Source organism: Neovison vison, chromosome X (genome assembly GCF_020171115.1).
Source record: "Neovison vison isolate M4711 chromosome X, ASM_NN_V1, whole genome shotgun sequence".
Taxonomy (NCBI): domain Eukaryota; kingdom Metazoa; phylum Chordata; class Mammalia; order Carnivora; family Mustelidae; genus Neogale; species Neogale vison.
Genome location: NC_058105.1, coordinates 129,650,307 through 129,678,134, shown reverse-complemented (window position 1 = coordinate 129,678,134; position 27,828 = coordinate 129,650,307). Strand labels below are relative to the sequence as shown.

Sequence of the window (27,828 nt, the reverse complement as noted above, 5' to 3'; positions counted from 1 at the left end):
ATCATTATACCCTAGATGGAAACCCTAGGTTGTCATCTTCAAAAAGTCCTATAACATGGCACCAGGGTGGCTCAGTCCATTAAGCACCCAACTTTTGGTTTCAGCTCAAATCTTGATCTCAGGGTGGTGAGGTCTCACCCCACATCAGGCTCTGGGCTTAGCACACAGTCTGCTTAGGATTCTTTCTCTGTCTCTGTCTGCCCTTCTCCTCACTCATGCACACTATCTAAAAATGAATAAATTGAATCTTTTAAAAAAAGGAAAGAAAGAAACCCTATCACTTAAGGCCACAGATGCAGGAACTGACTATAGATATTTTGCAAAAGGAATCCATAAAGTCTCTTGCTCCAAGAACATCTGTTCAGTCTGATTAGCTAAAAGTCCAGTGACTGGAGCAGGTCACCTGCCGCCTTCTCTCTTATCTGAGTGGACCTTCCTTTGCTACCATAAAAACAAAGAAACAAAAAAAATTAGGAGGGACAACATCCCGAGCCAGCTGCTAAGAATCTTTCCCTCCTGGATAGTTCATTTTAGGTTACTTTTTTTTTTTTTTTTTTTTTTAACTTTTATTTTACTTTTTTTTTTCCACCACACATTTAGTCTACTGCTAAATTTAGTGCAATGATTTCACTGTTTTTTGACAGCAGCAAAAAGAGGCATTTCCTGTAGTTTCCTGTAAAAGACTCCTCGTGATGTTCTTCCTGCTGTCCCTGTAAGTTTTTAAGCAAGTGCCACTAATTGATGGATCCATCCTAGCCCATGGTCCTGAGCCTGATTGCAGGTAACTGCGAAAATAAAGAAATGAGAACGAAATGAAATTCTGTCCCCCCTGACACTCCCAGAGACAGAACCGTGCATCTCGCTGGCCTCCCTTCAAGCAGAGTTTCCCCACAGATGGGCGCCCCATGAGGTCTTCCACTATAAACGTACAACTAACTACAAGTGGGACATGCTCTCAGTTCCCAAGGAGCTCATAATCAAGCAGACACACAAGAACCACAACACAGCACAGGTCCAAAAGAGCATTCAAACTGAGCACAGGAGTTTAAATACCTAACCCACGACCTCGCTGTTTACACACTGTGGAAAAGAACAAGAGAAGAAGAAGGAAAAGGTAGCAATTGATCCCAACTAAAGAAACCCTGGCAGCCAGCCCAGACAGGTCAGAGTGAACCACTACAATTACATAAAAGTATTCACATGTACACAAATAATTACAAAGGCATTTCTATTTAAACAAAGACAAAGACGGAGGTGCCTGGGTGGTTGAGTCGCTTAAGCGTCCGACTCCTGATTTCAGCTCAGGTCGTGATCTCAGGGTCATGAGTTCAAGCCCTACACTGGGCTCCATGCTGGGTGTGGTGCCTCCTTTAAAAAAAAAAAAAAAAGGAAGAAAGAAAGAAAAGAAAAAGTAAACACAAAGACAGACATGGATACTGGGTTTGATTTGAATGTGTCTGTATTCAGGACTTCCTCCTCCTCCCCAAAGGCACAGCCAAAATTAAATGCCACTTCATTTATTTATTTAATCTGGCTATGACAATAGGGCTTTATTCTGTGCCATGGAATGGACTCTGACTGGGTTACAGAGAAACTGTGTTCCCTGATCCCAGGGTAAGAAGAGTCACAGAAGGAGTTAAAGATGGAGAGATGCACAGTCATGTGATAGATGATGGGTGGATGGATGGATGGATGGATGGACGGATGGATGGGTAGGTGGATGGATGGATGGATGAATGGATGGATGGATGGATGGATGGATGAATGGATGGATAGATGGATGGATGGATGGATGATGGATGGTTAGATGGATGGATGGATGGATGGACGGATGAATGGATGGATGGATGGATGGATGATGGATGGTTAGATGGATAGATGGATGGATGGATGGATGGACGGATGAATGGATGGATGGATCGATGGATGGATGATGGATGGTTAGATGGATAGATGGATGGATGGATGGATGATGGATGGTTAGATGGATAGATGGATGGATGGATGGTGGTGGATGCATGGATGGACAGATGGATGGATGGACAAACAGACGAATACATGGGTGGGTGGGTGGATGGATGGACAGAGACATTGACTGATTGAAAAGATAAATGAGACAGATAATGGATGGACAGAAGCATGGAGGAGAAGATAATAGAAGCTCATAGACCAGCACAGACAGACACACAGAACATAGGCAGATGATTGACAGACAGTTGATATAAGTAAGATAATGGGTGGATGGGGTGGACGGATGGAGAGACAAAAAGATTAGACAGCTAGTACATAAAGAGAGATATAGACAAATAAACAGGTGGTTGATACATACATTGATAAATGACAGAGAACAAAAATGAGATAGGTAAGAGATGGATGGACAGACAGATGGACAGAAAGACACCAGCTTATAAACAGACAGACAGATACTAATTCACTTTTTAAGCATATTTCCCAAACAGCAAAGAAAACTTCATCAAAACCCACTTGGCATTAACACTTAACTTCCTGCTTCACATAATAGGCCACACAAGGTTGGGACGCTCAAAACTACTCAACAGCTTCAAGCACAGAGAGAAAAAAAAAAAAAAAAAAAATCAGCACAAGACCGAGCCCGTGTCCACCCCCCATCCTGGAAGAGCCTACACCCAGCACGCCATGCGTGAGTAGAACAGTAACACACGGACGACAGCACTTAAAACACACCAGCGGCGACTGCTAGGAAGGGAAGTGAGAGTCGCTCCTGACACGCAAGAGGGACGGCACAGCCATGCCTGAGTTAAAGACCCATGTAGCTCACCATCACCCCTATCCTGCATCGTTTCCTAATGGGCAGTGTCTCCTCAATCAGGACGCTCCGTGCGCTATCCAACGGGCATCCCAGATGCTAAGGAAACAGGGCAGGCACCTTCCAGGGGAGGAAAGGAGGGTGCAGGAGACCTTGTGCCCCTGAAATGGGGGGATGGCCAACAGGCCAATGGTGGATGGGAGATCTACAGGACAGCTTCCTAGCAGGGCTGCAGAGACGTGGGAAGGAAATGTTGGGGTACATGCTTTCCCTATGTATACTGCAGAGAAGCACGCTTCAAAGGGGCTGTCTCCAGGAGTAAACAGAGCACCCCCCACCTCCCTGCCCATTGCTTGGCCAGCCACTGTGCCCTGCCCTGCATTTCCAGGGAACACGTTCCTTCCTTCTCTTTCAACTTGGTGTGGTACATTAAGGACAGAGGGGGTCTACAGTGAGCAGTACTGACCACAACCCTTCCCTGGTGGCACCCCCAAGAAGCTACTGAAGGGTCTGGACCATGCTTCAGATCCAAGACTATCTGAGGATGGTACATCCCTGTCCTCCTCCCCTGCCGTGGCCCAAGATGCACCAACAGTACATGACTTGGTGGGAAAATGACACATTCATTGAGCAGGTGCTCAATGTGGTCTGAAGGAATTTAGCAAGACTGGTACCCAGCAGGAAGGCTCTCGGACTCCATGAGTGACCTAGACAGCTGACCCTTCAGGAACGCAGGGATTAGCTGTGCCGACCCCTTATGCAGCCAAACAATCTTCACGCAACTTCGGACTGCTCCAAAACGTAACTACTGATAGCCCATGGTTGACCAGAAGCCTACCTCAGGACAGCTGACAACCCCAGAGTGTGCATGTTCTATGCATTATTTACTGTATTTTTACAATAAGGTGAGCTACAGAAAAGAAAACGTGATTGATAAAATGCTATGGGAAATACATTTACAGTACCATACTGCATTTATTGTTAAAAAAAAATTAGAATAAAATAAAAATCGTGTGTAAGTGACCCCTCCCAGTTCAAAACCACTGTATTAAGAGTTCACTACTATAACACAATGCATGAATTTATCACTGTAAAACTCTCCTGTTTTGTTTTTGTTTTGACTTTTTTTTGGGGGGGAGCATTTCCCCCTCCTCGTAATCTCAGAAAAGGTTATAAGCTGCAATATATGAAATAGCTTCTAACACATGCAATCCTCCTTCAAAAACCCAGCTTTTTAAAATTCTTGTTGGGGACACCAGGGTGGCTCAGTCGGTTAAGCAACTGCCTTCACCTCAGGTCACGCTCCCAGAGTCTTGGGATCGAGCCCCACATCCCTGCTGAGCAGGGAGCCTACTTTCCCCCCTCTCTCTGCCTGCCTCTCTGCCTACTTGTGATCTCTGTCAAATAAATAAATAAATCTTCAAAAAAAAAAAAAAAATCTTAAAAAAAAAAAAAAAAAGAATCTGTCTTCAGCTCTGGTCATGATCCCAGGGTCTTGGGATCGAGCCCCACATCGGGCTCCCTGATCAGTGGGGAGTCTGCTTCTCCCTCTCCCTCTGCTGCTCTGCCTGTTTGTGCTCTCTCTTTCGCTCGCTCACTCTCTCTGTCAAATAAATAAATAAAATCTTTAAAAAATAAATAAAAATAAAATTCTTGCTGTACACAACTATGCTCAGACTTCTGTTTTGGGGGGACAAGGCCCTTAAAAAAAATGTGCTAATTCTGTTACTGAACTTAAAACACAGAACTGGACACTTTGAAAGGATGAATCATATGGCCTATGAATTGTACCTCAATAAGCAAAAGTTACAGAAGAGAAGTGTGTTTTGGATAGTCTCATGAAGATTCTTTTTTTTTTTTTTTTAAACTTAGAATATTTACTTCAAAGATCAGGTGAAAAGACTGGACTAATTCATCTCAACCCTGGGTGGGAGGGGGGTTGTGTGAATTTAGACGGCTTTGTTTTTTGTTTTGTTTTTTTTAAACGAGTAACTCCCTCAGAATTTTGCTGAGTCAACTGACATTCGATTTCACACTGTCCTATTTCAAAAGATAAAAATAGAACAGCCATTTTGAAAGCACAATTCTACAAGTTATTTACTAAATTATCCTCTCCCCTATCAGACATACAGAACGGATAATCAGGAAGGAAAAAAAAAAAAAAAAACACAGGAAGTTTCCACCCACCCCCAACACGAGCAAATGTCCCACAAGGGAAATGCCTGGAATTCCTGGCTCCGCTGTGGAGTTCCTATAAGCATGGTATCTGCAGCTTTGAACTCTGAATGTCACTTGGGTGAACTGTCACCAAGAAGAACAAAGATGGGTCTTCACACGTTCCCAATTTAAAAGCTAGGCAGCCCTAGATGCAGCCCTACGCTGGTTGCAGGATGGGATGGAATGTCACAGTCACCCCTGAAATGCTCCAAAATGTACTACAGCCCTTTAGATCAGGGTTTCTCAACCTCAGCACTGTAGACATTTGGGACTGCATGACTCTCCGGGGCAGGGCGTCAGCGTCTCTGGTCTCCACCCACCACATGCCTAGAGCAACCCTACACCCAGCTGCATCAAACAAAATTGTCCCCTGACCTTGTCAGGTGTCCACGGAGGAGCAGAAACACCACTGGTTGAAAACCACTGCCAAGTGATTGCTACAGGGTAATTACACAGCCAGATGACAGATAGAGGACTGATAGATGATAGAGGATAGACAGATAATGGATGGACAGATGGGTGGATGGATGATGGATGGATGGATAAAAGGATCAATGATGGATAAATGGATGGATGGATGGATGAATGGATGGACGGACAGATGGACGGATGGATGGACAGACGGATGGACGGACAGATGGATGATGGACAGATGGATAAATGAATCAATGGTGGATGGAAGGGTGGATGGATGGACAGACAGATGGATGAATGGATGGACAGATGGATAAATGGATCAATAATGGATAAATGGATGGGTGGATGGATAAATGGATCAATGATGGATAGATGGATGGATGGATGGATGGATGGATGGACGGACCAAAAGACAGATGGAGGAGGGGATGGATGGACGGACAGACAAATCAGAGAGAATCTCTCTCACTAAGGCAGCTTCCTCCATTTGATGCCCACATCTCAGCCCCCCAAACTGCAGCTGAGACACGGCAAAGTGTCCAGTAGGGGCAGAATTGTCCCCTATTAAGACCCACTGCCCAGTAGAACTTGCCATGGGGCAGGAACCTTCTCCATCCTGCTGTCTGCTGCCAGTAGGCACGCACTGACAGGGGGCTCCTGAGGATCTGAAATACTGACTGGTTAATGAGACAATACTCTTACCGTGTTCCATGGGGCTAACGGGTGCCATATTGGACAGCTTTAAAGTTCTACCATTGGGCTCACGCTCAGTTCTGTTATCAAGGGTTAACTACCAGGTTAGAAATATTTAGAAAACTCCACCATTGACCACAAATGAGTTAGGCAGTCCATGGGGTGAAAATATTCATCCCAAGGGTATAACCTCGCTTTCTGAACAAAGATCCAGTCAACACAATGAGGTCCGGCATTTTTCCCCACCACTGGTCTGGCTGTGTGCCAGGTGTTCTATACGACTGCAAAGCAGCAAGGAGCAACTTAAGTCTGGTTTCCACGTTCACTGGGGTTAGTTACAATCAGGCCAGAAAGGTGGACAGTAACCATCAATTTTAATAGCTGTAACAACACTGATCAGCTCATTTGGGTTTAATGAGCTTCCTCAGGTTTGATGACTCCATAAGACAGGTGTGTAGAGGAAGAAACAAATGGACCTTATGTTAATGTAAAGGTCAGAAAAGACTTTTTTTTGTTTTTTTTTTTTAAGGATTTTATTTATTTGAGAGAGAGAGTATGTGTCTGAGAGAGATCATGAGCTCAGGGAAGGGTAGAGGGAGAGCAAACTCCTTGCTGAGCAGGGAGCCCGATGCTGGGCTCGATCCCAGGACCCTGGGATCATGCCGTGAGCTGAAGGCAGAGGGTTATCCAACTGAGCCCCCAGGGCACCCAAGACTTTTCCTTTTGAGGAAGTTTCTAATGGAAACTGGAGAGTGGAGCAGACTGAAGACTACGTTGGAGGGTGACTGGGAAGAAGTAAAGGGAATGAGGCGGGAGCCACACAGAGCACTGGAATTTCGGAGAAGCACTAGAGAGCGCAGCAAGAGAAGGGAGGGACTGTGAAACCCCTTGAGTGAGTTCTTCATGCCAAGGGCAGCAGGAAATCACCCAATGACAGGAAGTGCCTGTGGGGGTGGCTTTGGGTTCCGTGTGCTTTTGTTTTGTTTTAAAGATGTCCTTCTCATGATAGAAGCCACTGGGAGGAAGAGCCAGGGCAGTATGGGGGCTGTGATACCAATCAGGACAGAGGCTAGAGCCAAGGGTGAAGAGCAGGGGTGACAGGGAGATGCACAGCCAAGATGGCAGCAGTGGAGGGGCGTGGTGGGCAGCAGAGGGAGGGTGGACAAGACTCCAGGGGATCGTGTCAGCATGACAAGTTGCGGTCATCTACCAGAAACCTTGGCAGGTGTGCACGGATCTGCTGAGTGGTTTGGTTTGGGGGAAGAAGGTCCAAAATTCCACGTGGCACCATCCTGTGGACATGTCAAGGATGAAGGGTGTCGTGGGCTGAATTGTGTCCACCCAGAGAGGCAGGTCCATGTCCTGACCCCTACTACATGGGAATGTGGTATTATTTGGAAACAGGGTCTTTGCAGATGTAACGAAGTTGAAGATTTCAAGAAGAGGTCATCCTGCTTTAGGATGGCCCTAAATCCAATGATAAGGGTAAGACACAGAAGAGCAGGGATACAGACACAGAGAAGAAGCCACATGAAGATGGAGGCAGAGATGGAAAGACGTGGCCACCAGCCCAGGGATGCCTGGAGTCCCAGAAGCTGGAAGAGGCAGGAAGGACCCTCCTTGCAGACCTGAGGAGGAACATGGCCCTCCCCACCTGGATCTCAGTGGCCCTGCCCCACCTGGGTCTCTGGTCCTGCTCCACCTGGATCCCAGACTCTGGTCTCCAGAGCTGGGGGAGCATAAATTTCTGTTCTTGTAAGCCACCAGGTTTGCAGGGATTTGTCAGAACAGCCCCAGGAATGTACAACAATGGGCTTCCTGGTTTTGGGGAGACATGGACCCCCAACAGACACTGCTTCAGAGACATGCCCCCCATGCTCACTCAAGAGAAAGGTGTAGATCAGAGCCGTGCCTCCGGCAGCCAACACCTCCAAGGTGAGTGGACATGAAGCAAGCAGGACCAAGACACCCTTTGATCTGGGGGAATTTACTGTTTTAATTATTTAAACTTTCCGCAATCCCATTCACAATGGTTTCTCTTTCGCTGTTACATCCTATTTTCGCTGATGGGAACAGTATCTTCTCCAGCTTCCCTGAAAACAGGACTCTAAAAAGGTCTCCTGTGTTCCTCTTTTTGTTTTCATCCGTCTTCTCTTTGGTGCCCTGAATTATCTGCGTTTCCTCGGATGACATGTCTTTACTTATCTCGATGCCTCACACAGGGTAACCTCCTGATAAACACCGGGTTTGCGGTCTCTTCCCACTGAAGAAGAAGACGGACACCAAGAAGAGGGACTCAGAAAGTTTCCATGTGTGAGAGAGGCTGGGGGTGCGGAGAGCAAAAGCATTAGGAGAACTTGGTCCTGGAGCGCCTCAGAAGCTGTGTGCTTCCTCCCCACTTGTGTTTACCCGAAACCCTACTCAGCCCTGAACATCTGCTATCAGATCCCAGTTCCTTCTTGGCACCTTGATTACAACCCTGAACACAATGACCTTTTCTCATTTATCTGTATTTAGTAAGCTTCTTGGAAATGTAAACTACATCCTATCTTTTAATGTCCCCCAAATAAACTCTGCAGTTCCTTGCCCAGGGCACACGCTAATTACAACTTTCAGAACAGCCTAAATGATGCCTTTGCAAAGATAACCCAAACCTACATCACGATGGGGACACCCAGAGTTCCTAAGAAGCAATGCAATTGGTAGCATTTGATTTTGAACCAAGCGACTCATTCCCTTCGGTGGCGCAAGATGAAAAACGAGAATTCAAGCCACATAATTGGGGCATAGTGAGGCGCTTCTTTCCCTGAAGGCTCTCTGGACATAAGATTCCCCATCAGTCAGTCCCTGTTGGTGGTCCATCAAGAACCTCGTAGACTGGGGCACTGGTTTAAAACAAGAGTTTTCAAGCTCCCCGATCTCAAGATTCTTTGGCAAAGACCTTCAGAAACAGATCCGGGACCGCAACCCATGTCTGCTTGCCTGTGGGCGTCGCTCTCTGGAGATAGTAACCATATCAGCAAGCAAAGAAGAAATGTCTAAAACACAAGAGCGAGTAAGGACAGTCTGCTGTTGGTCACAGGTGATACCGTCCCAAGGTCGGGGAGCCTCCGGAAACAGCCACACACCCAGGCAAGAGAGAGAGAAAGAGAGAAAAGGATGAAAAATATCTTCATGGTAGCATGAAAGGACCCTTGACTCATGGAGTCCCCCAGAAGGCTCTCCAGACCCCACCTGGAGAACCACTTTGGTCTTGGTGATGAGCTCATCGTAGTGAGCCATCATGCAACCAACACGCTCCCTCAAGAGGCGTTCAATGGACTAGTCCATTCTGCAAATGCAGGGAAGACATGCCGTATATGAAATCCGGGCGTCCTGAAAGTCTTGACCAAAGAACATGTCCTTGGAGAAATCACAGCCAGATGTAGAAAGTCTTCCATTCACTGCTGCTAAGGGTTCCCACTTCAAGCCACAGCCTCTAGGATCAAAGGCGCTCCTGGACAACATGATGAGACTCGGCTTGCCCCCAGCCATCTCCCTCCAACCTTCCTTCCCCATCCCTAGGGATATCCAGTTCCCATAGCTCAATCCTGCTTCCCCAATGACTACGGGGCTCCCACGTCATCCTCCAGGAGGCTTCAGGAGGGAAGGGGCCTGAGGGTCCAAGACAGACATCGGAAACTATCCCCCCGCCGTATCCCTACATTAGGGTAACAATCAATCCTTCTTCACCTTCTCAAGATGCAGGTGAGCCAGGTAGACAGCAAGCACGTTGGGATCCCATCATGAGCCAAGAAACCAAGGGAAGGGTCCGTCTGCTACATCCCAGGCCTGACTCTCTCCCGGCAAGGTGAGATTTTGACCTAAGGCACATTCCCATGCGAGCCCCATCATGGCAGGGCAGTGAAAGTCAGACCCGTTTCGAACAACTACACACCACCCCTTTGGGACATGAAGATCAATGGCAGAAAAAATAAATTAAGGAGCCTGGGACCCCAACTGCGGTGTGTGTCATTGTTTCTGGAACATTCCAGAGGAACAATGGAAGCCTGAAGCAGGACACGATCCCATGACCCTGGGATCACGACCTGAGCCGAAGGCAGTCGCTTCGCCGACGGAGCCCCCCGAGGCGCCCCCAGATTTTCTTTTCCAAGGAACACAAGCCCCCGGATCTCAGAGCAGCTGTCCTGAAATGCGGCGCGTTCTGGGGACACGCTTCTCTATCCGTTGGCTGCTGACCTGTGTTTTTCCAACACTGTAGGAAGAAAAGTCAGAGGGAGGGTGAGCACATCCGGAAGCAGAAGAAAGACCAAACACAAAAGAAGAAATCCGTGAAATGAAGACCAGGAAATCGACAGAAGAAGAAAAAAAAAAAAAAAAATCAAAGAGAGGAAACTCTGGTTCTTGGAAAAGATCCACACAGTGGACACTCTGGTATCTGTCACCAAAATAAAATACAGAATGTGTAAAAACGGAGCAAAGAAAACTCTTCCTAAGTCCAATCACCCGACAAGAACTACGCCCGAGCGTCCAGGGTGTAGGGAGTCATTCCTGATTTTATTTTCCTACACGCATTGCTTTTTTCTGAAGGTGGAAAGACAATAGGATCCAGCCCCAGAGAAGAGGACAATCTGGGCAGACTGGCTGCTCCATGCCCTTCCTGAATTGTGCCATCTCTGCAGAACGATTTCCTCCTCGGGAGTTGTCCCCAAATGTCCGGCTGGCTCCGTATGGTCAACGGGGACCGCCCAGTGACATGCCCCCAACGTGAGCACGCCCGCCTGCACAGCCGGCCCCGCTTCTGGCTGCTCTCCTAGCTCAGATCCCCGAGGGGGCGGGGGGGAGCGGGCATGACAAAGACCTTCTTTCTCCGGAGCCCCGGCTGTTACCCAGACACACCCAGCCCCACATCTGCCCCGGCCCTTTGTTCTGTGGAGTGGCTCCCAAGATAATGATCCAGCGGGATGAAATCATCCACCAAATTAATTGTCAACCACTTCAGAAGAACTCCCTGGAGGCTGCCCGGGGAACCTCCTCCACGAGCTGCTTCATCGGAGCGATCTGCAAACCAACCACCTCAACACAGGGTCTCTTGTGCCTGCCCAGGACACTGGGCTCTCGTGACACTGGATGTGCCTGCCTGGTGGGACCGCATGCATTTCAGCAGGGTGTCTGTGGGACAGTAGCCTTCTTCGGTTACCTCCTGGAGAAACCAGTAGGGATTTCCAAGTGGGGAAGGGGGGAAACGAAGGTCAACAAGAAACACACCGTGCCCAAGGTGCATGAGTCTCTCAAACATAGAACTGTCCACTTACGCAGAGTCCCGGGGCGCCCAGGACATAGCCTGGGCAGGCTGTCTGCACTGAGCAGGTTGGGAAGGTGCAAACAGATGTTGACAGGGTCCAGTGGACACCTGAGCTGAGCTAAGGGACCGGAAGGACTACCCAGATGTGTCCTACAGAAAACTCCTACATGGGGACTTGGGATGCTGAGGGCTGTAGCAGGCTCCCACCCTGAAATATCTCCACTTGGCCTCCTTGGGGAGCACGGGGAGCAAGAGCGAGCCATGGAACACACACCCACTTCCATCCTTGACATAGGACGTTCTGCTGGGGTGAGCCTTGGCCACTCAGGATCCATCCATGGACAGATCACCGGACAACTTCAAGTGCACTGGTGTCAAGGTACTATCACGTTGTGTGTCATTCAGATGTCGTCCAAAGACCACTGGACTCCTTCAACATGTCCTAACGGTGAAGCCTGAGCATTCCATCCCGGTCCACCACACCCAGCATATAATTGGAGACCCCTACCCGCGAGAAGCAAAGGGAACACTCCTGGAATTAGCTGCCTAGAAGCTCTCGTTGTGTTTATTAATCCTCGCATGAGCTCACTCAGAACAAAGAACTGGTCACGTTTACCAAACTTGGTGCCTGGTTCAGAGCCCCCCGCCTGACCGTGCATCTGGGGCCGGGCCCAAGCTTCTGGAAGGTAAGGCTGTCTCATCCCAGCTTTGGGCCATCCCATCCCCGGGGCTCCTTGTCACGTGAAAATGGGTTGTGCGTGCCCAGCGAAGGGGACGAGTCCCAGGGGAGGGGGGCAATGAGTCCTTGTCAGGGTCCAGTCAGGTACAGGAGGGGACAGGTGTAAACTGGTGGGTTAACCCAATGAATCCATTGTCTTCCCACCTCTCTCTATCTCTGTCTTTGTCTCTGTCTCTCTCTCACACATACACACACACAACTTAAAGCCACATGCATAGCTAATCAGAGCCAGCATCTCTCCACCTAAGGAAAGCTTTTTAGTGTTAATGTGGTTTGTCCGTGGGCGGAAGTCAGCGCAGATGGACAGGGCACAGCGGCCACCCCACCCCACCCAACCCCACTCTCTGAAGCCCACTCTTAGAAGCCATTTCTAAGGCGAGCACACAGAGCACATGACAGGAGGTAAACAGAATAACACCCCCTGCCCCGAAAAAGGCATCAACATCCTAATCCCCAGATCCTGTGCCTACGAGAGTTTAAGGGAGAACTGAGTTTCCAGGTGTTCCTTACAGATGCTAAGTAGTTGACTTGCAATAGGGAGACATCCTCAGTGATGCGGGTGAGTCCTTCCAAGTATTACGAGGGAGGGAGGGAGGGGAGAAAGACCAGAGACAGAGACACAGCATCGCGAGAAGGATCTAACCCAACTCGGCTGGTGGCATGAAAGAATCGTAAGCCAAAGAAGGAATACGGCAGCTAGAAGCTATAAGAAGCAGGAAATGGACTCTCCTCCAGAGTTTCTGGGAGGGAACACAGCCCTGCTGACCCTAGATATGAACCCACTAACACCCACCACCCTGCAGAGCTGAGAGACTGAAAAACTATGTGGTGTTGCAAGCCACTAGGCATGGGGTCATTTGTTAGAGCAGCTGCGGAAAAGCGATACGGGGAGAAGGTCCATGAGAGAGATCACAGAAGGAGAACAAGGGAAGAGGACCTTGCAGTGGGGCTGCCTCTGGGACCCTGCCCTGTGCCCCGATTCCCTAACCCCAGAGCTATCACACAGAGGTGTCCTGTGCAGGGGTGGGTAGAGGGTGATGGCTCTCAGCAGCCTCAGGACAAGCCTGGCCAGAGACGGCAGGTGCACTGAACGGAGGAAGCTCCAAATCTAGGCAAATGTCACCAGCACCCATGCCTGAAATGATGAACCTCCACTACACTTGGGAATGGATGGTCATCACAATGATGATGATGATGACAGCAATCACGATGCCTGCTTTGGTGAGCCGTGCTTACTTCCTGGCTAATGCACAGAGGACAGGAGACACAGGTGCTCCAGGCTGAAGGTCCACACTCCTCCTCCAACGATGGAATAAAACACAACACAAACCTGACCAGGTACGTGGACAAGGACCACCTCCATCACAGAGGGTCTGAGCCCTTCATGGACGCAGCCTCAAGGACTGTGTGGGGCACATGGTGGGATGGAAAACCAGGTCCACAACCATCATGAAACCATGTTCCATTTAGGGAACACCGAGATCGGAGCCAGAGAGGCCAAGAGGCAGGGTTTCTGTCCCAATCACCCAACCCAAGAAGCTGAGCACCAATCCCATGCACTGGGTTGGTTCTTGACTGCCCAAACCCCTGCTCCCCAGCAAGAATGGTGGGAGCAGCCCCCAGGAGCAAAAGAGTAAGAAAGGTAGGTCATGAAACAGGGATGAGCTACAGACCCAGAAAAAAAGCTTCAAGGACACCAATCTCTCCAGAAGTAACTTCTACATGGGTGTGGGGTTTCAGTTTGGGCAGATGGATAAGTGTTGGAGGCAGGCAAACCTAGGACTTCCGGCCTCCAAGACTGGGAGAGAGAGAGAATAAGTGTCTATTGTTGAAGGCGTCCCATCTCTGGTACTTTGTTTCTCTAAGCAAACTCATAAGAAGATAAACACAATGGAGTCTTATCCATTCCATGTGTGATGGTCACACAAAAGTGTGACTTGTTTAATGCCACTGAGGTGTACACTCAAAATTGGTTAGAATGGTGAATTTCACATGGTATCATTACCATTAAAAAATTCGTATTAAAAAAAAAAAAAGTATTAGAAAGTTGGAGAGGCCACCTGACCATCCAGAGTGGTCACCCAAGGTGACTTCCCGACACACACAGAGGGACCCGGTTGCATACACCCAGTTACACAGACATCACAGCAGATGGACTGGAGGGTCGCCATTCTCAATGGAGCATGAAGGAGATCCACACAGCACCCCAGGAAAGCCACCGGAACATGGGGCATTCCGGCAGCAGGACCTACACACACCAACCTTGGGAATGAGCAACACCTCTCATCGGAAGGGGCTCTCCCTTTTCAAGGAAGAAAGAATGCCCACCAGCCATGCAGTGGTCTGGGAAAGGTGCTACTTGAATGAACAAAGAACATTTTGAGTTGATGGGTTCTGGGGGGCATCACTTCAATGGAAGCCCCAACACCTTTGTGGGATGGTTATAAGTGACCGGAGAGAAAGAACGAGTGATGATGGGTGGGTGTTGATGCATGCGACGACGGGAAGGACAGGTGCTGCCGAGAAGAGCAGAGAGGGTCTTTGCTCTACTACCAGAGTCTTCTAGCCTTCTCTCATGAATGGATCTTGCTTTCGGCCCTGGAAGCTGATGAGCCAAATCCACCTGGGGTGACGCTACCCTATTCCATGATGGGACCCCCCAAGGGGACACAGTATCTCTAAAGCAAAGTTTCACAGGTGGAATGGGCTGAACTTTGTCTCTCCCGCACAGAAAATTTGTATTTACATCCCAATCTCCACGACCCCAGAATACGTCTATCTTTGGAGACTGGGTCTTTAAAAGTGATTAAGGTAAAAGGAGGTCACTGAGGTGTGTGGCCAGATCCCGCAGGACTGCCTCATAAGAAGAGAAGATTAAGACATAGGGCGCCTGGGTGGCTCAGTGGGTTAAGCCACTGCCTTCGGCTCAGGTCATGATCTCAGGGTCCTGGGATCGAGTCCCGCATTGGCTTCACTGCTCAGCAGGGAGCTTGCTTCCTCCTCTCTTTCTCTCTCTCTCTCTCTCTGCCTGCCTCTCTGCCTACTTGTGATCTCTCTTTGTCAAATAAGTTAAAAAAAAAAAAAAAAAAAAGACATAGACATGCACAGGGGGAAGACTACGCAAGGACACAGGGAGAAGATGGAGTCTACACACAAGGTAGAGAGGTGTCAGGAGGAACCAGCCCTGGCCGCACGTGTATCTTGACTTCCAGCCTCCAGGACTGGGAGAGAGAGAATAAATGTCTATTGTTGAAGCCGTCCCATCTCTGCTACTTTGTTTCTCTAAGCAAACCACAAAAAGAGAAACAAAATGTAGTCTTATCCATTCCATGAAATATTAGTCACAAGAAAGAATGAACTACTGACCCATACTAACTATACGGACAAAACTCAAAAACACCATTTGAAATTTAAGAAACCAGTTAAAAAAGGGCTCCATACCGTATGAATCCATGCCTATGAAATGTGCAAATCCACAGAGACAGAAAGTAGACTGGTGGGAGCCAAGGGCAAGGGGAATAGGGAGTGACTGTTTAATGGGTACAGGGTGTTCTTTTGGGGCTGATGGACGTGTTTAAGAAGTAGATGAAAGGGATGCTCCCACATTGTAGATGTGGTAAATGTGCCTGAGATGTTCACTGTAAAACAATCTGGTGTTCTGTGAATTTCAAAGAAAAGTTTCACGACTGTCCCATGTGGCGACGATGGCAGACATAATGCTGAAGATGGGAGAAACGTGGTAGGATGTGGACGGGAGTTGAAGGGAACGTAGTGATGAAGGCGGTGGTCATGGTCATGGCGACGACAATGATGGGGCTGCTGACGATGGTGATGGTGGTCATGACGGCCATGATGATGATGATGGGATTGGTGAGAAAGATGGTAGAAAGCAGTAAGATGTGGGTGGGTGATGACAGGAAGGTGGTGATGATGAGGAGTTTGATGGTGATGGTGACCGTGGTCATGATGATGGAGATGATGGTTGAGATGATCAATATGGTGGAGAAGGTAGAACGTCAGCAGGTGGAAGGGGGAGGCATTGATAAAGGTGATGGTGATGACACAGAGATCTTCTCTCCCCAACACGCTCCATCCAGAACCCTCCCCCAATGTGGCCCAATGGCAGTGCCAGTTTTCTAATTATTTCACCCCCGAAATATATTTCACCCAAAAACCATGGAGTTACCCAGGACTCTTCTCTAAGTCACTATTACAGACTGAATGTTGGTGTCCAACACCCCCAAACCCAACAAAAATTCATGCTTTGAAGGCCTAAATCGCAACGTATTTAGAGATGAACCTCCAAGAAGTAACAAAGGTGAAACGAGGTCATCAGGGTGGGCCTTCATCCTACAGACCATATGTAAGTGTCCTTATAAGAGACACCACCCACACCCCTTCTCCTCGCACATGCAGCCAGGAAAACCCACATGAGGACACACACTACAGGTCCCACACAGAAGCTCTGCACCTTCACGTCTCTGCTTGTCCCGTCCCACACTGGCCCACAGTAACCTTCTGAGAACTTCGAGAACATGCCCGGTGGGCTCTGAGGTGGCCCTGTAGCTCCAAAGCACACTGCAGAGAACAGTAGCAGCAGCACCACTGAAACTTGTTAGAAATGCTGAGTTTCAGGCGCCCTCCATCTTGGGGTATCACAAAATCTGTTGCGTGGGGCCGGCCACCTGCTCCAGGGGATTCTGCTGCCGCTCAAGGTGGAGAACCAGCCTCTGTGCCCGTGGTCTTCCCAGGGTGTCCCCACGGCTAAGCCTCCTCACCTTCCAGGATTTGAGCAAACCTCTCATGCTGGAAAAGGCAGACCGCAGGACCTCCCACGCAGGACCTACTCCTCCTCTGCACACTGCTTCTCCAATCCCAGTGCCACTGCTCTGTTCTCCCCCACACTTCAGACAGGGACTTCCAATAAACCCCCAAATGCAGGTGTTCACTGCCCACCACTCTCAGGATAACATAAACTCAAGAAGCAGGGCCCCGTGTTGAGCTCCCTATGACCTGCGCCATCCAGGGTCCAGCGTGAGCAGGGATAATTACCAACCTGAGGAGCCTGGGCCCAGGGACTTCCCAACATGGGGGACTTTCAGGCTTTCCGGGAAGGTCCCTGCCCAATGCGGACATGACAACTGGCCTATGTAAGAGGGAATAAATAAACAGCTGCTGGGCCATTGCCCTCAGCACACAGGCCGTACTGAACACCACAATACAACCCAACAGCTCTGCAGTAGGGTGCTATGATGTCACCATGAGCCACATGCTCCCGGGAGAAGGGACAACCCCTGCCCTAGACATGGGGCCAGCAAAGAGCCCCAGAGAGTCTCTGTCCCCACTCAGCTGCCTCACTGAAGCAGGGCAAGAGACATGGGCGCCATGGGAGAGGAGGACACAGGGCAGGGGACTGCTGGGCCACCAACAGTTACCAGACGGTGCAAACAGAGAAGGGTGGCAGAAACCCCCTGAGGCAGCGGCCAGCTCCCCTCGTGGACATCCTTGTGAGATCACGGGAGATGACTGGCCCCGTCTATCATCACGACATCATCAGCCTGGGTTACCCAGTACTTTCCTCCCCTTCCCTGCAAGAAACAGCACATAGAGTCCCCAAGAAAAAAAAAAAAAAAGGAAAAGATGAGTCTCCAAAGGGTAGTGAAGGTCGTGACACTGTGGTCTTGAAGAAACCTTGGGGGAAATACAGAGAGAGCCCCACGATGTCCTTCCCAGAGACTGAAAGTGGTTTTCAGAGAAATGGTAACACGTTAATCTCTCAGAAAAGAACACTGTGGTCAGAAGTGTCCTCACCGCTGAACCCAGGCAGCATGTGCTGCTTCTGCCCATTTCTCCCAGTGACAAAGACACCCTCCCAGGGTTTCCTCAGCTGAAGAGGAACTCACCCAGGAAAGGGATCTGAGACCATCAGCCATGTCCCCACCCATGTGGGTAATGCAAGCAGGGACAAGGAGGATTGTCCTAGACAGACATGGAGAGTGAGCTGTCCTCCCCTGGGAATTCCAGGATAAGATGAGGGAAGCGTGCTGCTGGGGCAGCCACCTGTACCCCAAAGGTAGGAGTTCAGGAGAAGGAAGTCAGGACAACACATAACGAGGAGTAAAAGCGTATTGTGGACCCAATGTTTGTGCACCAACTCCAACCCCCAGTTTCCCATGATGAATCACAAGCTCCCAATATAACACTATTTATATCTGCAAGCGGGTTCCGGGGCGTAATTAAGATCAGATGAGAACGGGGTCCCTTATGATGACCTTATTTCCCTTATAGCAGACGCCAGGAAGCTTGCGTCCCCTGCCTCCCTTCCTACCCTGTGGGAAGGTAGTGGCCATCTATAAGCCAGGGGGAGCACTCACCAGAAACCATCCACGCTCTGGCATCCTGACCTCAGATTTCTGGCCTCCAGAGCTGCAAAAACTAAAGCTGGGTCGTCATAAGCCACCTGGTGGACGGTACTTTGTCACAGCAGCCCAAGGTCAGACATGATTCAAGATGGCGCCCCTTGGTGTCTGGCCATGTGGGAAAGCCGCGGATCTGACAAAGCGAGTGACAAGATGAAGCAGACGGTGCGTGCAGGCCTCACCTGGCTGCTCTCTGGGGAGGGAGAGGATGGCTGCAAGGGAGCAGTAGAGGCAGATGGAGAGCAAGTCCTGGCTCTGTTGCATCTAGCTTTGGGGACGACCTTCCTCAAGCAGTGGGTTACGGATGCCCCGTCTTCTGAGATGGACACGTGGCTGTCTGAACACTATCGCTTGGATTAGGTCGCCCATGGAAACCATCGGTCCAGCTTGGAGCTAGATGGTGTGCCCCTCCAAGGATCTGGGGAAACCAGTGCATGGACCTAAGGCACCATGGTCTAAAGCAGCCTAGAAGTCAGCTCTGCAATCCTCTCTGGCAGGGGTATTTATTTTCTAATTGTCTTGGGGCTGCCACCACGCGGTGTCTTAAAACAATGAGAATTCATCCCCTCCTAGCACTGGAGACCAGAAGTGTGAGATCCAGGCAGGGACAGGACCGCTGAGATCCAGCTGGGACAGGACCGCTGAGATCCAGATGGGGTAGGACCACTGAGACCTAGATGGGGTAGGATCACTGAGATCCATGTGGGACAGGACCACTGAGATCCAGATGGGGCAGGACCACTGAGATCCAGGTGGGGCACGGCTACTGACAGGTGGGACAGGGTCATGCTCCTTTCTGAGGCTCCAGGAGAGGGTCCTTCCTCACTCTTCCAGCTTCTGGAGCTCCAAGCATCCCTGGATTTGTGGTCGCATCCCTCCCATGCCTGCCTTCCTCCTCACATGGCTTCTCCTTTGCATCTGTGTCTCCTCCTGTGTTTCTTGTAAGAACCCCTGTCATTGCATTTAAGAACAACGGACTTCCTCACGGTCCTTAACTACCTGTATCTGCAAAGAGCCTACTTCTAAATAAGGTTCCCCTTGCAGTTCTGAGAGGGAGGACATGGATTTGGGATGGGGGTGGGACTCGATTCACCCCAGGACAGCGGAGGTTGTGTGCCTGTGTTTGCTCATCATGGGCTCACTCCCGCTGACCATTTCTGATTCCCAGTTTGTCCTCATCTGGTCTCGTGGGTGCATTTTTCTCTCACCACCTGAGTAGGGAAATTTGGGCTCCGCATCTCCCCATGCTCTGTTCCCACTGGACCCTCACCCCTTGGAGAAGACAAGGGGGAAAAAAAAGAAGCAACAGAATCAAGCACAGAGAACCAGAAAGTCCATGGAGACAGAGCGCAGACTCCTGGTCACCGGGGGCCGGGGGAAGGGGGCTGAGGAGGGACAGCTCACGGGGACGGGGGTCTCGTCTGGGGACAAGAACGTCTTGGAAGCAGACCCATGCGCTGGTCATGCAACTTTCTCAATGTACGAAACGCAGCTGGACGGCTCCTTGGGAAAAGGGTTCGCTTTATGTTAAAATTTATGAATTTTATGCCCGTTTTTAAAAAACGAAGGGGAACAACGTGTAGGACTTCTGCCCTTGGGGATACTCTTTTCTAACAGTTCGTGTAATTTTGGAAAACCCTCATGCAGGAAGGTCTCCTCCGTCTTAAGGAAACACAACCCGCCCACGGCTGTTATGTGCAACGGTAACAGGGGACGGGGAGGACGCGCCAGGCTGCGCCGAACGCATCGGTTCTGTCCTCGATCTGGGGGGGTGTCGGCTGACAAAGGTATGAGATAAAACTGGTGAAAATGGCAGCAGAGCCTGCACAAGCAAGGAGCAAAGCGCACGATCGGTGCCCTCTGAGCCCAGCGGGACCAACGCCGACCTCCTCCTCCTCACACCGGGTCACCCACGATGTCCCCGCGGAGGGAAGCTTCATGAAGCCTGCACGGGACGGACGCCGGTCTCGGACTCCGGAACGCCCCGGGAGTCTGTAATTATTTCCAAACCCATGATTCTGTTTTTACAGCACGTTGTCTGTCACCGCGGGAATCAAGCAAGCGTCCTCGTGGGGACCTGAAGTGTCCTGCAAAACACAGCCTGCTTTCCCACGTCCCGTCCGGGCGGCCGCCTGGCTGCTCCCTCCCCAGTTTCTACAGCTTGGAAATCACAGTGGGGCCCGGACACGCGCCAGGGTCGCCTCCCTGCTCGCCAGATGTCGCAGCAGCACAAGCTGAGATTTCTTCCCGGCTCTCCGGATTTCTGGGCAATCAGCGGGTCTGAAATGCCCATAGTCCCACCGTCCTGCTCTCCACCTACGTGCAGGGGCCATCCATCCCTTTGCAGCTGGGTCCAGAGCTGAGGACACGGGGACTGTCTAAGAGCCAAAGCGGGCGTGCCCAACGAACTCGGACAGAACCCAGGGCATCCTACCTGCACGGACAGACCCACAGACCCACACACCGTGTGTCTGCGACTGTGACTCAGCATGTCTGCCCCTTGGGGAGCCTCCCATCCGTGCCCACCTCGCAGGTAGATGTGAGGCACGGAAATCACAGGGCCCACGCGTGGGGTCAGGAAAAGAGCAAAAAGCACGGACGAAATGTGTGCGGCGAGGACGGAGCCCGGCGGCCTCCTGACTCCTTCCGGATAGAAGGTTCCAAGATGCCGCTGAAGGAAAGCAAAGAGAGGTCTGGGGCGTCGGTGTGTTGTGGGTTTGCTGTGCGTGGGGGCTGGGTTCCCATCCAGGAGGGGCGCGTTCCTCAACTGGAAAAGTGCATACAAACGGCCCAGGACCACGCAGGACCTGCGGGTGCCTGATGGGCACAGGGGGACAGCGAGGAGGGGAGCTTGTAGCGGCTCCGGCAGAGCTCAGCCTGGCCCCTCTGTGGGACCCACCGCGCGTCAGGACGGGACCTCCAGGTGGTGGGTCTGTATGCGAGAGACAGAGGCCAAACCTGAAGGAATCCCCAGCCTCCCCGAGCCGTGCCCGTCCTGTGTCCATCACACCCAGGGGGGACCACTGAAGTTATCTTCAGAGAAGAAGCGTCCTCTTCACGAAGAGGCAAGAGCCCGTGGAAGAAATCCCCCTCCCGTGCACGGCCCCCTCAATCCCCAGCGGCGGCCACGTTCTATTTTTAAGGACAAGAACACTGGCTGGCCGCCCCGTACCCACTAGGTAGGGCTCCCAGGGCCCCTCGGGACCGCCAGCACCAGAACAGGTCGTGGCGACAGCCCCCGAGCCTGCCCACACGCTGCGGGCTACCCTGTCCTCCAGCCCTGGCATCGCTGACAAGCCCCGTGCGTGTGCCCAGACGAGATACAATTGCTGGCCCTCGGTGCCGAGGCCCGGAGACTCGGTCCTCTACCAACTTTCCATTGTTGTCTCTATTTCCACCGACGGCCGGTGTGACCGCCGGGGCTGGGTTTCTGTCCTACCCTGCAGCCCTGCAAAACACAGCCTGCTTTCCCATCAGTGCCAGCTTCCCCCGGGGGGGAGGGAAGGAAAGGGCGGCACAGGGAGGGAGGGACGGATGGACGGAAGGAGGTAAACAGCGAGAGACGGAGAGAGGCACACAGCGGCAGAGAAGGTGCCCGCCATCCCCTCCTTCCCGAATCAGCTTCCCTGGAGACCCGTCCCCCAGTGTAGCCGTGCCTGTCCGTTTCTAATTAAACTCTGAGGCCGTGACCTTGAGCCCTGGCTTCCTGACGCCCTGGCCAGCTTCCTCCTTTTCACAAGATGGGCAGGGGACCCGGGAAAAGCCCCTGAACACCCCCAGCCCCTTGGTGACCTGTGGCTTGCCGCCTTCCCCATGCAGGTCTCCTACAAGAAACCCATCTCCCAAGCCCCGGGAGCAACAAAGAGTTGCTAAGAAGTCACAGCGGCCTGTGCCCACCCTTCGCACCCAGCCCCAGCCCGAAGGGGAATTTTCTAGCCCAGTCAGGGCGGCCCCAGGATCTACCAGCGCCTTTCCCCGCACAGGACAAAAGGAAATCAGCGTCTGCCCCGGAATGCCAACTTTGGGAACAACAAGATAAAAAGCAGGCGCGGGGAGGGGGGCACGTGTAATCCGTCCTAAACGCCCACCCCACGCCCGCCCCCGTTCCGCCCCAGGACACCTGTCCCCCGCCAAGTCCCCAGTAAGGTCCCAAGTCTGCGCCGGAGCATCCCGCCGCTGGGCACAGGGAGGCTGGCCGGAGTTCCGTAGCTGCCTCTGGGCGCCGCCTCTATCCCTAGGGGCCCCTGGCTGGGAGGTCGGGCGAGGTCCCCCATAGGAGATGACCCCTGGCAAGTTCTGTGACGTCGGGTGGCACAGATACCAGGGGGGGGAGAAGGAAAGGACTTGCAAGTCCGCACACTCCTGGCGCGCGGGGCAGGGCGCGGACACTCGGGGAGGCCCGCGGGAGCTGGTGGAGGGCCACCCTCCAACTCTGGGAGCGCCCGAGGGTCCAGGGGCGCCCCGCCAGCCCTCGCGGAGACCCCGAGCGGACGGGACCGGGCAGGGCCGGCTGAGGGAGGCGGCCCGGCGACGACACACCGGCCCTTTGTCTGACGCCAGCGTCCCGGGCGGCGCCGAGCGACCCTGCGGGCCGGGTCCCCGCGCGCGCTACTCACCCACGGTGGCCAGCGTGTCGAAGTCCTGCAGGCGGTAGGCTGGCGGCTCGGGCGAGGGCGCCTCGGGACTGGGGCAGAGCGCGGGCGCCCCGTCGGGGGTCTCCCCGCGGCTCTCCTGAGGCTCGGAGTCCGTCGCGGCCGCCTTGGCCGCCTTGGCCAGCCCGGGCGCCTCCATGGGGGCGCGCTCCAGTCCGCGGCGCGGGGCCGGGCCGGGGAGCGCGGAGGTCCGGGCTTCCCGGGACGCAGCCTCGGAGGGCGGCGCGGCGGCGGCGGCATCAGCGGCGCCCACCCATGCGCGTCCCCCGCCTCCCGGTCCGCGGCCCGGCGCGACAGGCGGAGCGACGGGGACAATGGCGGGGCGCGGGGCGGCGCTCACTGCAGCAGCAGCAGCAGCAGCTGGTGGGAGTAGCCCGCGGCCTCGGGGGGCGGGCCCGGGGGCCCGGGCGGCGGCGGCGGGGGCGGGGGCGGCGGCGCGGCCGAGGCTGGGGGCGCGGCGGCCCGGGCTGGCGGGGGCGAGGCGGGGTCCCGGCCGCCGGCACCCGGCTCCCTGTTCATTCCTGGGGGCCCGCGCCGGCCGCCACCCGCGCGGGCGCTGCGTGCGCGCTGGTCGGGGGCCGGGCGGAAGCGGCCTGGGCGGGGCCGCGCGCTCTCCAACCCGCCCCGGAGCCCGCCCGGACTCGGCCCGCCCACGGGAGGGCCTTTCGGGTCCCCGCGCTCCGCCCCCGCCGCGCCCCAGTCCGGGATCCGAGAGGTGGCCGCGCCCGCAGCGCCGCGGGAGGCGTCCCCCGGGGCTGAGGTCCCCAGCCGAGCTCCCCCGGGGGACGCGCGGACGGGCCACCGCGCTCGCCGCGCCCCAGCCCGGAGGGGTGGGAGGCGGGCCGCGCTGGGGGGACCGCGAGGGCGTGGCTCCAACAAAAGTAAAGTTAAAAAATCAAACTGAACCCGAGCGAAAGGCGCTTGGGGCGCTCGGGCGGGCGGCCGCTCGTTGCCCGCGCGTCCCCGAGGGCGGCTGCGGGGTCTAGCGAATAAAAACCCGGCCCGTGTCAGCTTCCCGGTTTCTCGGGGGGACCATGGTGATGCAAAATGCGAGCTGGCGGGCGGGGGGCTGGCGCGTAAGGGCGCCGGGCTCCCCATTGCCCCCGCTCCAGTTTCTGGGCACATTCCTAAGAATCCATGATTATATCCAAAGTACCTTTTTTTTTTTTTTTTTTTAAACAAAAACAAGGAGACCCAGGTTTCAGAGCTAGGACGAGCCCTACCCCTTTGTCCCCCTCGTCCCCCCCGCCAAAAAAAAAAAAAAAAAAAAAAAAAAAAAAACACGCAACGCACGCAGCTTGGTGGGTCGCTGTTTTAAACACACCTGGCACCACTTTAGAAAAGAAACGCAGGACGCCCCGAATCCGTTTGTATTTGAGACGGACACAGAGTCCCCTCCCCCAGCCCCCCGCAGTGTAAGTATGTCCCGGGGCTCATTTGGATGTACTGAGCGCAGTAGACGACGCGTGCGTCTCTGAAACTAGAATGTAACTGGTCGTCCTGTCCTTTACCGGGCCACCCTGTCCCCGGGCATCCGGTTCAAACGCGGCCCAGAAAGGGCAGTTCCCAGCTGCGGCCCGGAGGACGCGCACTTTGAGCTGCTGAAGGAGATCGTACCGCCCCCCACCTGGTTTGGAGGCATCTCAATCATTCCGCCCTTGGACGGGGTTGTCCTGGGGTCGGGGACGGGGCGTTCTTAGGGACACCAGGCCCTGTCTGCCAGGCTCGGCCAACTGGGAGGGGGCCACAGGAAATCAGATGCGGTCTCTGGGTGTGCCTTGCCGGCCCCTGGCTGTCAGCTGGGGCCCAACCCTCATCTGCACATTGTGGGTGGCATTTTCCCCGGGCATGAGGCCTGCTCTTTGCTTGTTGCCAAATCTTGAGCTGGAATGCAAAAAATGCATGCCCTGAGCAGGCCCCGCGCACCGGGTTGGAACCAGGAGGCCCTCTGGCCACCAGGCCCTGCTGAGCCATTCAGGGGACCCAGGACAGGCCTCCGGGGCAGGTCCCCATGTCCCTTGCTACTGTGACTGATGCTCCTGGGTGACTAGGGTTGGTGGTCAAGGCTAGGTCAGTTAGGGACATGCTTTTCCCTTCCTGCTGCACCCGGGCAGAAAAGGATTCCAGACGAAGTTTCGGAATTGAACTCTGGGTTGCAGAGTTGGTGTGACTCCTTCCTCTCCTGCCCGTGACACTGGCCAAGGACCCACATCTTCCTATAAATATCCTGGGCAGGTTTTGCAACATGCTGCTGTACAAAGAGACTTTCATGTGGAGGGATCATAAAAATTCTTCAGAAACCACAGCCCAGGACTCAGGAGACGACACAGAGCAACCCCCGTAGGTTAGGTGCCGTGTGTGTGGGGTCATTACTGCCTTTAGGCGGCCGCCTGCCCTCGGGGTGCACACAGGATGTGCTGAGCTCGGGAATGCGGAAAGAAGAGTTCCTGCGTCCACCCGGAGGGGACCAGCAGGTCAGCCCCCTCACCTGTGCAGGTGTCCATGAGCTTCAGAGAAAGAAAGCTGACTTTACAATGTATACAGATTACATTATATATCATATACATTATGTTCTACTGTATCCTAGGATATCTAATCTAATATATTTTATTCTCTATATTCTAAAAGACATGTGCACCTGCCTTCACAGACTTTACAACATAGAGATACATAAAATGATACATATTATATATATTGTGGCATTCTATAATATACTCTAATGTATTCTATTATATATTTTATTTTGTTTTATTATAAATTCTAACTTGCAGGGGCCCCTGGGTGGCTCAGTGGGTTAACGCCTCTGCCTTTGGCTCAGGTCATGATCCCAGGGTCCTGGGATGGAGCCCGCATTGGGTTTTCTGCTCAGCGGGGAGCCTGCTTCCTCCTCTCTCTCAGCCTGCCTCTCTGTCTACTTGTGATCTCTGTCAAATAAGTAAATAAAATCTTTTAATTAGTAAATAAATAAATAAATTCTAACTTGCATATCCTAAAAGACATGTTCAGCTGCCTTCAGACTTTACAACGTATGCATATATTAGACGTATATGATAGAGTATATTCTAACATTCTATAATGCATATTCTAATACATTTCATTATAAATTGTAAAGCATGTATCCTAAAAAACATATTCAGCTGTGTTTACAGACATTATAATTTTTAAGTTTATATTTATAAACTTATATTATGTGCTTATTATATATATTATATTAATATTCTATATAGTGTATAATTATAATTATAAACTTATATTATGAAAAAGTATACACATATATATATATTTTTAAGATTTTATTTATTTATGAGAGACAGTACAAGCATGGGGAAGAGAGGAGGGAAGGGGGAAGCAGACTCCCCGCTGAGCAGGGAGGCAGACGCGGGACTCCATCCCAAGACCCTGGGATCATGACCTGAGCCGAAGGCAGATTGCTTAACCAACTCATGCGTCCCTGTGTATTTTGAGTTCGGTATATCCCTGTGTTTTGCCACTCAGTCAGATAAACCCATATTTTGGAAACATACATGATGGGTTTCAGTATTTATTAAAAGAGGCCTTCCCAGGGCTTCTGGAAAGTGATCCTACAAAACAGTACAGCCGTGCATTGAATCTGGACTCAGCCAGGGATGGGAGTTGTTGTTTTTTGTTGTTGTTTTTTGTTTGTTTGTTTTTTTATCATGGATGCCAGAAGACCTGTCTGCTTAGGATTTTGGTCTCTGGAGGCAGGCAGAAAATTTCGGCAGGATTAGGGTTTTAGACTCTGCTCATTAGCTCTGCCCCTAAGGCAGACAAGGGCCTCCACCAGGTGCCCCCTGTGCGGTAGGAATAGAACAGAGTGGCTTTGGCTTTCCGTGGTTGGTATATCTGCTCCCCGTTCCTCAGACCTGCTGTTGCAAGGGCAATTAATGGGGCTTGGATGTTCTGGTCCATCGCCGAGGAATGTTTTCTCAGCAAGACGAGATCCCAAGTTGGGGCAGCACTCACTGTTCTCGCTGTGCAGGCTTTTGGTTCTCATTTCGTCCTGCAGGTCAGCCCTGCGGGGGGTCTGCGTGGGTTGAATGTGTTGGGAACTCGTGGTAACCTACTTTGTGGGTTACATTCTGTGACAATGATGGGCCCTTGGGCCTCCGCAGAGGCAGCCAGGCCCATCGTGAGTCATCAGAGGTGATGAAACTTCTTTTATAATTATATGCGTAGCCACAGGAATCCAAGCCTCGCTCCAGTGTGAGCCCTGCCTAGCCACCACAGTGCAGATCGGCCTGTGTGGGCACCCAGGTGCCCTATTTTCATGCAAATGGACCTCATTTTCCAAACTGCTTCAACCTAATTTACCTTACAGATGCCCTCATCCACCCCCTCCCAAAAAAGATCCCAATAAAGACTCCAACCCATGTGTTCAAACCAGGTGAAGCTGACCTCAAAATGGCCTGTCCAGGGAGGCAAAGGCCGTCTTCACCATGAAGACACCACTCAGGGTTCCCTGGGTGGCCAGGTCATGAATTCCAGATGGGCTCCGAGCACTTAAGTCATCGCAGGGTGGAAACATGAGTCCTCAAATAATTGCGGATTTCAGTCACATGAGTGAGTCATGCATCGATAAA

General features: G+C 52.2%; 1 protein-coding gene across 1 annotated transcript in view; it reads right to left on the bottom strand.

The window, feature by feature from the left end:
• The window catches only part of PRKX (protein kinase X-linked), an 82,784-nt gene extending 55,408 nt beyond the window's left edge, over positions 1–27,376 (bottom strand). The window contains exons 1-3 of the mRNA XM_044234765.1: positions 27,313–27,376; positions 24,739–24,854; positions 23,192–24,074 (exon numbers count right to left, since the gene is read on the bottom strand). Coding sequence (XP_044090700.1) covers positions 23,192–24,074; positions 24,739–24,854; positions 27,313–27,376 — 1,063 coding nt within the window. The remainder of the gene's footprint in view (positions 1–23,191; positions 24,075–24,738; positions 24,855–27,312) is intronic.
• Between the last annotated feature and the right edge of the window lie 452 nt (positions 27,377–27,828).